This window comes from Geospiza fortis, unplaced genomic scaffold (assembly GCF_000277835.1).
Source record: "Geospiza fortis unplaced genomic scaffold, GeoFor_1.0 scaffold66, whole genome shotgun sequence".
Lineage (NCBI taxonomy): Eukaryota > Metazoa > Chordata > Aves > Passeriformes > Thraupidae > Geospiza > Geospiza fortis.
In genome coordinates, this window is record NW_005054312.1 from 8,854,525 (window position 1) to 8,864,548 (window position 10,024).

The 10,024-nt window shown below is 43.6% G+C and overlaps 1 protein-coding gene and 1 non-coding gene across 2 annotated transcripts; both read left to right on the forward strand.

The window, feature by feature from the left end:
- The first annotated feature begins 122 nt into the window (after window positions 1-122).
- RPLP2 (ribosomal protein lateral stalk subunit P2) lies at window positions 123-4,251 on the forward strand. The gene is made up of 4 exons (XM_005419505.2): window positions 123-293; window positions 1,986-2,034; window positions 3,616-3,714; window positions 4,130-4,251. Exons 1-4 carry the CDS (start codon window positions 147-149, stop codon window positions 4,204-4,206), a joined length of 372 nt encoding a protein of 123 aa, XP_005419562.1. The 5' UTR covers window positions 123-146; the 3' UTR covers window positions 4,207-4,251.
- Window positions 2,173-2,305, forward strand: LOC115947746. The gene has a single exon (XR_004081599.1). It is a non-coding gene; the product is annotated as a small nucleolar RNA SNORA52 (small nucleolar RNA).
- Window positions 4,252-10,024: the final 5,773 nt, after the last annotated feature.

Below are 10,024 nucleotides of genomic sequence, written 5' to 3' on the forward strand. Positions count from 1 at the left end.
GGAGCGTGGCCTCGCCGGTCGCGGGCCCTCCTTTGGAAGCGGAGCCGAAGGATCGTGGCTCGGAGGGAATAGGCTCCCTCCGAGCACACGAAACTCGGCCATGCTGAAACAGGAATGGGCTCCCTCCGAGCGCACGTAACTCGGCTATGCTGAAACTCTCCTCTTGCAGGATGCGTTACGTCGCTGCTTACCTGCTCGCCGTGCTCGGGGGCAACGAGTCCCCCACGTCCAAGGACTTGAAAAAGATCCTCGACAGCGTCGGCATCGAGACGGACGATGAACGCATGAACAAGGTGGCGTTGCCTCTTAATTCCAGATGTCCCAGCCAGCGCCAGACACTGGAACCGTTTTTTTGGCTTCAGTGTTCCCGTTGCCTCCCTATTGATGTACCCTTATGCTATTCAGACATTTGGTGATCCTTACCAGTGTGAATTCTAAACACTGCTGGGCCAATCATAAGTTCTTACAACTTTTGTTGAAAGTCTGGCTTTCTTATTCAATACCTCTGCAAAGGTGTCTGTCAGTTGTTGCTGACTTCTGGTAGTTCAGGCTGATCATCCTCATTGAGATGGTGGCTGCATATAAGGATGCACTGAAAATGTTCTGGTGCATAGTCTGCACTGAAGGTTCACTTCTTATTTTCGGTTAGTATTGATTCAGAGCTAACATATTGAAGGCCTGATACTCAGTAATACATTCTTATTTAGTGTGCTGCAAAGGGGCATTTGTTTCCTCGCCAAGAAACATAGGCAAGTCTAACGTGGAGATTAAGGTATTTGAGGATATATATATGAAGATTTTGGAAATTAATACGAACGTGGTTGTGTTAAAAAACAACTTTGAAAGAGTATCTTAATTTAAATGTTACTTGTGATATAATAGATCTTCAGCATTGTGGACCTAAAAATATTTGTCAATGGGGAAAAAAAAAACAAGAACCAATAAAATGATCTTATTTGTCACACACTCCTATGTGAAGTGTTTCCAGAGAAGTAAAGATGAAAAGAAATTATTTTCCCAGTATTTTACCATAGGCCAAACGAGACTGTGGATTGGCTGAGTTGACAGCATCCTTACTATGGTTTGGAATGTTGGTTTGAACTTGTGGTGCTGCTGTTTAAATGCCAGGTCTTTTGGTTTTGGCTCCTTTAGGTTTAATACCTTAATGGATTAATTGCTTTATTTGATCCCTCAATATTCAGAAAGCTGTTCTGGAATCTGTTTTGGTCATAATTAATTTTTGGATTGTCTGTGTCTTAAGCCTGTGTAAATAAAGTCTTAGAAGCACTTTTCTCCTGGATGGAGCAGTCATGCAGGCACATAGTTTCACACATCCCCCCTCTGTGTAATCAGAAGGTGCCTATTAAAAAGCTCTTGCTAAAGTCCTTTAACTTTGGCCACTGACTCCTGGTAGCTGGGACTCATCAGTAAGCTGTGGAGCATTATTTTTAAGTGCTTGCTTTAGCAGTTTTGGGGTTTGTGTTTTGCTTTTGTCATCTCTGGTTATACAACAAAAGTCCTAAAATTAAAGTTGGAACTCTGTGTTCCAGGGCAAGGATACAATAGCTTGGCTTTTAACATGTGGTAGGGCTAGGAATGGGACCCTGTGGTTTTGGGTCCAGAACCCAGTGCTTCAGAGCCTCCCAGGGGCTGTTAAGCAAGAAATGTAAACAGTCCCTCAGTGACTTACACTGTTGGTGGGGATTCCTAATTGGTTCCACAACATCTCTGTATCCTCTTTTTTCCAAGTTCATTGGATTAGTTATGAGTTCAGTAACAGATTTCATGAAAATACTTAAAGTATTGAAGACTTAGCTGAAGCTTTCATGTCAATGTTCTGTTCCTGGTACTTAGAAGTAAGGAATTTTGGGGCTAGATAAGCAGCAGGATGGAGGCACTGCATATGATGATTTATCAGTACTTGTTTAAATGTAGGTTATTCTTATGGTGTTTGGAAATTCTAACATTGTAAATTTTACTTACAGGTTATTAGTGAGCTGAATGGAAAAAACATTGAAGACGTAATTGCCCAGGGTAAGTAGAGTCTCCAAGTGACTCAGGTAATTGCCTGTGTTACTTTGATAGCCTAGACCTGAGAATATGGAATTGCTGCCAAGTCACAGACTCTTTGTCTGTTCAGCATTGTGGATCACAGCTGGATTGAGTGGAATCAGGTCCATTCTAATTCCCTGCAGGTCAGTGCCAGTACCTGCTGGGTTTCGCTTGTGGACCACATTAAACTGGAGAACTGAAACATGTATGAGCTTACTGGAAGTCTGCTCATGTTGGAGTTTTCTGGACATGTTGATAAGAGACTGAGCTGTCCTTCAGGGTCTCTAGGAGATGTTTTGTGTTTCACCCACTTGTGTGCACCAGTGATGTAAAGCATGAGGACCAGGCAGTTGGCATTGGGGTGCAGCTCCACCCTCTGCCATGAGCACAAGCCTCTCCAGTGCACATCTCTTAGAGAGCTCTCAGAGTCCAGCATTTCCTTTGCCCTGAGACAGAATTCTGAGGGCTGATTTCCATAGAAATTTGTGCTCTTATTGAGGCTGGAACTTTTTACATGAATTGGCTGGGTCGTAGGGCTGAAGTAAAGCAGAGCTGAGGTAGTGCAAAGGTTTCTGATAAATGAATTTTTATTTTTTTGCAAGTGTATAGGCACAAGGGAATTTGCAGGCATATTTTTGTTTAAAGGTAGCCAGAACTTTGTCTGGCCTTGCTGTCAGGAGCAGGCACTGGACATTTCTATCCATGTGGTTTGAAAGACCTAAGAGAGCTATTATACTTGTGGTTACAACACACGCTGTCTCTTTCTCTAATACTTTAAATAAATCGTTTCGTAGAACATACATGCATATGAAACATGTTTGTTTACTTTGCTAGTTTAATTAGATCTTGAAGTAACAGGGAATTATTTAGAAACTGATTCTCAGAAACTGTAATACAGACAAACATACTGTGTATGTGACCTTTGAATGTCAAGGGAGCCTTGGTATGTGAAAGGCAGGAGGCCAGAGAACTGTCTGCCTTTCCAAATACGAGCAGAAATCAGAAGTCTCAAAAGAGATGCAATATAGGGTTCATAGGGTGCTGAGGAATTTGTTTAAATACTGTACTCTTTGCCATAAATAAATCAGTCTTTCCCTTTCTCTTGTGTGATCCCGTTATGCCCTCAGAGTTCTCTTTACCCTTTAAAGGGAAAAAAAAGGAGCAGGAGAAACCTGTGCTGGTAGTGTTACTTTTGAGGTACATTTTCACTTTCTGGGCTACTGTGCTGTATTCAGAGAACAATGTGGGTGTGCGAAATTGGATGTGTTCACTGCTATTTTTATGACAGCTTTTGGAAGAAAGTGACTTTTTGAACAGAAGAAAACTTAATAATATGCTGCCAGTGTTCTTGGGATAAGCCTTTGTGAATCTTAAAACTCCTGAGTGTTTTTCACAGAACCGCTTATATTTATCATGAATGCAGCCTCTTGCTCCTTTCAGCAGATTAGTGACAGGTTCAATCCATGAGACAGGATCAGTTTTTTCCTGCACTCTTCCATTTCCCCTAACTTCTGTGCTTGGGATGAGCGTGTAAATAAATACCTTCTCTTGTGTCCCATTCAGGTAATGGAAAGCTTGCCAGCATGCCGGCTGGGGGAGCCGTGGCAGTCTCAGCTGGAGGGGGTTCTGCTGCTCCTGCCGCAGCTGCGGCCCCTGCTGCCGGTGAGTGTGAGTGGAGAGCTGTGGCTCCAGGGCAACTCCTTTTGTCTCTGCTAACAGCTTAACAGCTGAGTCAACGTTTCAGGGCTTCTCCGCTTCAGCAGTTCAGTGATGGAAATGTCAACTGAACAGTTACTTTTCCTTTGGACAGTCAGAAGCATTTGCTCTTTGTCTGTCTGCCTTAGGATTGGTCTTGCTTAGAACCAAGAATCAAAGCGACTTGGTGGTGTAAAGCCCATTCCTGCAACAGTCATGTCTGTATCCATTCGGTGTTACTTGGTTGCTGAAAGGGAATGAGATGAACCCTGCAGGCTCCAATACCAGTAGGCAGGGAAGCTGAAACCGCCAAATCTTGTATCTTGGAAATCTGTGGTGCAGTGTGAATGCTGACTATTCACTTGGTCTTTTTTTTCTTTAGCTGAGGAGAAGAAAGAAGAGAAGAAGGAGGAATCAGAAGAATCTGATGATGACATGGGATTTGGCCTCTTTGATTAATTATTTGTTATAGAGAAGTTATTAAAATTCTTTGTTTTAAATGTTTTTGTGTTTATTATTGTTACCATGCAAGTGCTCTTGGATTCAGCTATTCTTTAAATAGCTCTGACACAGCTTTGATTTTTATCTCTGTCTGCAATAGGTGTGTGAATTTTCTGACACACTGTCGGACTCAGCTCTGAGAGTACTGAGGAGATAGGGAAGCTTGTGTGAACCTGGATGCTTGTTTTGACACTACTGTTTCTTAAACAGTGTGTGGAAACTGAATCTTCCTGATGTTAGCCACCTCCATTCTGTTTTGCTCTTGGTTACTCAGTGAAGTGGCTCATCTATTCAGCAATAAAAGGTCTTTGTTTTCCAAGATCTGTTTATTCAATTCCAAAATGTGAAACTGGATGAACAGCAGGCCTGAATTAGGCCAGTATCATAATTTCAGAGCTAATTATAGTAATTTGGTTTTTATATATTTAAAAGTACCAATTTCATTACTGTCACATGTCCAAGATCTAGGGACAACACTGATAAAATGGTTGACTCAGATTTCCTGTTACATCCATATGCTTAACAATCTGTAACCAGAAAAAATCCTAACTTCATCCTGCTGTCGTAAGACACGGATCAATGCAGAGGCACCCTTCGTGCTGAATGGCTGTTTTGGGCTATCAGGACATAAATCGTACCTTGATCTGAACAAAGAAACAGTGGTATTTATTTTCAGAGAACTGAAACATCTCTGGCATGCCAAGAACATACCAGCTTGAGAGGGAGGTAAATTTTCCTTTATTTATGAAGTGTCTACTGCTAGAAGATGGTTTTGGCAGGCAACTTAACATGGTTACTTGTAGAAGTCATCTGTCATTGTAGGTAGGTAGAGTACAAATTGCATGTGTGATGATCTTCCTGTGATTAAGTCTGCACAGGTAGAGTCAAAAAGATATCCCTCCAGTGTGTATACTGAGGAGCTTTTCTAGTGTAATTGTTTTTGGGGGAAAAGCAGTTGCTGATACAGCTGTGTTCATATGAGTCATTGGACAAAGCATGGAAAGTACTTCTGGGAGTAGAGATGGGTGAAATCCAAGTAGGAAAAACTATTGTATCTCTCTGGTGTACTGAGAGAACACCCAATACTTCACAGCAAAGCAAAAGAGCAGTTGGAAGTTAGATTCTCAAAATGGCCATGATTTAAGCAACTAACCCTTGCTGCCCTTCTCTCCCTGATGCCAGAAAAATGTACAGCAGTAACAGTGGCAATACCTTCCATCTACTTTGTCTCTTAAGTGCCAGCCTGGTGATCTGGTAGTAATGGAAACCATTGTTCACCGTGGTTCTCTGTCAGACCCATAATGACAGTGGTTCAGCCCTGGGCACAGGGGGGTTGTGGTGCTTTTCTTGGTGATATCTCCATTTCAGGTCACTGAAAAAGAGTGGGTTTTGGATGTGGTTTTAGCAAGAGGTGCCTCCCCCCTCCCCAGTAGTGCCTTGCTTTGCTGCCTCGAGAGCACCATCAGTGTTTACACCGGAAGGGATTGCCCTGGCACACCACTCAGGGTTTTTCCATGCTAAAGGAATTTATTTGAACAGCACTGAGCTATTCAATGAGTGTGCTGTGCCCAGGCTCATGGGACGAAACAAACCTGTGGTGCCAGTTGCTGGCTACTGTGATGAGGGGAGGAGTACAACTACACCTAGACTAATTTTTTCATCCTGTTTTTATCTTCTTCATGTGACCTTTTAACCTTGAATTATGGGCCTGGTCATGCCGTGGGTGGCCTCTTACAACCTTTAAATTCCTTTGCAAAAGTGCAAAGCTGTCAGTTAATCTGCTCTGAGCAAAAGGATGGCTTATTGGTAAAATGTTCTGAGAAGAAACTTCTGGGGGCAGCTCTCCGGGAAAGCACTGAAATAGAGCTCTTATCACAGGATTCACAAGGATTCACAAGGAGTCAATGTATCATAACTACCTCGTAGGTTTTTCTTGAGAAGAACAGGGCATGGCTTGGCTCTGCTTCAAGATTTCACACATTTTGCAGAATTTGCTAAGACCTCTTCATAGTGAACATTTCTTCTGAATACAAAATCAAACCTATTAAGTTTACTTCCCCCTTCCTTACCTATTTATGAAACTTGCCACCTGATGGCTTTGTACATGAGCAGTGATGTGCCTGGAAGTCTATTGCACGCTTGTTCGGTGCTCTGCATGGAGTTCACTCTGTTCTGATTTCAATGAGCTTCAGCTGTGAAGGAGATGGGATCCCTGCTTCTGCTCTGTAGTCACTGTTCTGAATCTTCAAGTCTCAGCAATGCCCTTTCTGACTTATCAAAGGCAAAGGTACTAGTGGGGTGGGTGCATTGTATTCCATTATTCTCTCAGAGGAGACTAATGCCTGCTAATACTTGGACTTGTGGCCTAGTCTGTCCCCCTTACAGAATCAATTTTAGCTAAAGATTTTTCCTGAATTCTTCATAAAAGATGGGCTCAAGGGCATTGAAGAGAAAGGGAGGGATAGTCTTGTTCCTGGAGATTACACTAGTAACTGATCATTACCAAATTGACAGCAGGGGAGAGTGATTTAGTCATAGGCTTGACGTTAAAACATGCAGGCTTTCCTCACTGGTACACAAATGCTGTGCTGTCACAAATCAGCTCTCACTGAAAATCATTCCTTACAAATACCATGGGGCAGGGAGAAGGACAAGGCATCTCCACTACTTGGAAAGCAGGGAGAATGTCCTGGACACTACTGTAAAGCAATAAGCAATGGCTCCCTGGGGCCACTCTCAACTGGTTTCACTCTTACTACCAAGGCCCAGTTTTGCAAGCTGCTACGGGCAGGCCTGCTGAACTCAGTAGGTTTGACTCACGTAGGTGCAGAGATAGCTGTAGTACCTTTCCTAGAAGAAAAATTCAGTCCCAAAGGAGCAGGAGTGCTCTTCTGCCTCAGGACATGCTCCTATGAAGCAAGTGCCAAGAGTCTGCCATGCAATGACCTGCCATACACAAACATCACAGGTAAGAAAAAGACATTTAACTCCAGCTTTCCAGTGATGTTAAGAGCACTTGGGTTGAGCTTCATGACTGGTGTGCTTTTCGTGCTGACTGTGGACAACAATACTAAAGTAACATTCTGGAAACAACATTGTAACAGGCTGCCTTTGGTCTTTGAATTCCCAATGGCTGGCAAAAACACAAGGTCTTGCATGAAAAAGCAGAGATTTTTTGTCTGTATTATTATCTTACAGGTACTAACAGCTCACCGTTCATTCGGCTAGAAAATAAACACAACAACGAGAGATTGCATGTGAAGCTGTTTCTGTGGCATCTCAGCTTGCAGGGGCACTAGTGGGTTTGAAGAGTTTCAGTTGAGTTTAACATGCAGGAAAAGCTGCCTTGTAAATCTCACTGATCTGGCTTACTGCTGCATCATGAGCAAGAGCAGAACTGTAGCACTTTCTTACTGGGGGGAAAGAGATTAGTTTTGGGGGTTAATTATTTTTGAGAAAAGCACAGTTGTTTGTCAGCTTGCTAGTGCCAGTACCCAGGCAGCACTCCACAAGAGATTAGTGTTCACATGGTTCATTTCATCGACCTGTTTCAACAAGGCAGCATTAACCTCCTCAAATAAGTAACCTTGAGGGCCAAGGCAGAGTGATGTAAACAACTCAGGATGAGATTGCTGTTGGGAAATCAAGTGAAACTAACTCCAGCATTGTCGCAGCATTTTTGTTTCTATTTTCCAGACATGCTAGGAACATTAAGGCTTGTGAAATGCTGGAAAAAGAGGGAGCAGCACTGGCTCCTGAATGAAGATGTTCTTGTGATTACAGATGTTTGGGAGGTATCTGCAGACAAGGTTCAGTGGTTAGTTTTGCCAGACTTCTGCTCAAGTCACAGCCCAGTGACCAGTTCTTCTGCAGAACAATCCCTGCTCTGGAAAAGGCGAGTCACGATGTTTCCTTTGGGGTTGACTACATGAAAATACCTTTCTGTGTCATCAGAAGCATGGGGTGGAAGCTCCATGATGGCCTTGGGGTTAAGGGCCTGTAAGAGAGTCTTAGCTCAGGTGTGCTAGGGCTCACCTCTCCAGGTGGAGACGAGGGTTATGTAACCACACCAAATCCAAGGGAGGAAGGAAATTACAAAAGCAATTAGAGGTATGAGAGGAAGGGAGAGAAGGGTGGGTATAGAGAGAAGATTAAGGTAAGCAGGGTTAATTATTTATGTACTCCAGGATGTTAATATATATAAGGGGGAGTTCCTGGCAGCTAGGTAAGGTGGTGGGCTTGGGGGCAGGAGCTGAGAGGAAGATAAAGCTGTACTCCTGCTTGTCTGATGAAAGAAAAGGGCAAACACTTAATGAAAAAGTGCTCTGTCTGTAGAGGCTGGAGTATGATGTCTAACTTGAACTCAAATATTGGATTTGTGCAAGGGTTACCTGCTGAATTTAGCTTCCATCACGTGACTGTGAGGCAGTAGACTGAAATTGAGGCATTAAACAGCTGTTCTTGCAACCTGCATGCCACTCTTTAGGGGGGGTATTAGCCTGCCTCATGTCATTTGAAAGGATGCTTGGAGTGGAAGGAACAGGAAGAGGGGCTACTTGGATAACCTCTACTAGCCTAAATGGTGAAAGAGCTGTTAAGTACACATATAACACTATCCCAAGTGAGAAACTTCTGATCAGTTATAAGAAAATGAATGCAAATTGCTTTATGCCAAGAGTAATGAAGTAGTTTTTTAAACTTTGGTAGAAAGTGCTTTTTGCCCTATGTTGGTTCCATTAAAATTTATGCCTTTTGTTTTGTATCCCCCAAACCTCCCTCCTGCTGATCTTGCTTCCTAGCTTTGAGTAGAGCAGCTGTTTCTCTTGTTATGCTGATCTTTTTGATGTCTCTGTAAACTTTCATACTTATCTAATGTTTTGGATGTCTGTAGTCTGTATTGTTTATGGCAAGGGGATCTTCACAGCTTCTGAAATCTATTTTGATGGTCTACTAGCACTGGCCTCTCACCCAGGGCTGCTCTGTGGCGACCATGTGCAGAAGTACTGCTGAAAATCACAGTTGCCCTGACTAAATGTAAGCATTTTGCTGAGCTTAGAGGCATGTGGAGAAAAAAATGTTGAGAAAAGGTTAGGAAAGGTAAGCAACTGTGTGTGTTTTGGTGATTTGTGTACAACAGTCTACAACTTCCTCATGAGGGAAGAGGCAGACACTGATCTCTTCTCTCTGGTGAGGAATGACAGGACTGGAAGGAATGGCCTGAAACTGTGTCAGGGCAGGTTTAGGCTGGATATTAGAAAAAGGTTTTGGATATTAGAAAAAGGTTCTTCCTGCAGAGGGTGGTTGAAGACTGGAACAGGTTCCCCAGGGAAGTGGTCACAACACAAGCCTTAACAAGAGTTTAAGAAGTGTTTGGACAATACTCTTGGGCACGTGGTGCGACTCTTGGGGATGTCCTGTGCAGGTCCAGGAGCTGGACTCGATGATTCTTGTGGGTCCCTTCCAATGATTTTATTAGTTTTGAAGGGGGACAGGGATAACCCGGTTCTTGCCCTATTGCTGTGACAAGACTTGCCTCCTTCTGACTCCTCAGCTTTTTGTGAAAGGGGAAAGCTTTTCCTGTTCTCTCACGTTTCTCGCCCGATCCCTGAAAAACAAGGGAAACCCCAAGGACTTGGAGCAGATGCCAAGAATCAGGATGTTCGGCGAGGGAAGGACATCCTGCTGCCCGGGGACAGGGCGAGGTTTGGGGCGCTGCGAGCAGCCGCAACCCTCTCGCTCGGAGAGGCTGACTCGGCCCCCGCCGCCCCCAGGCGGC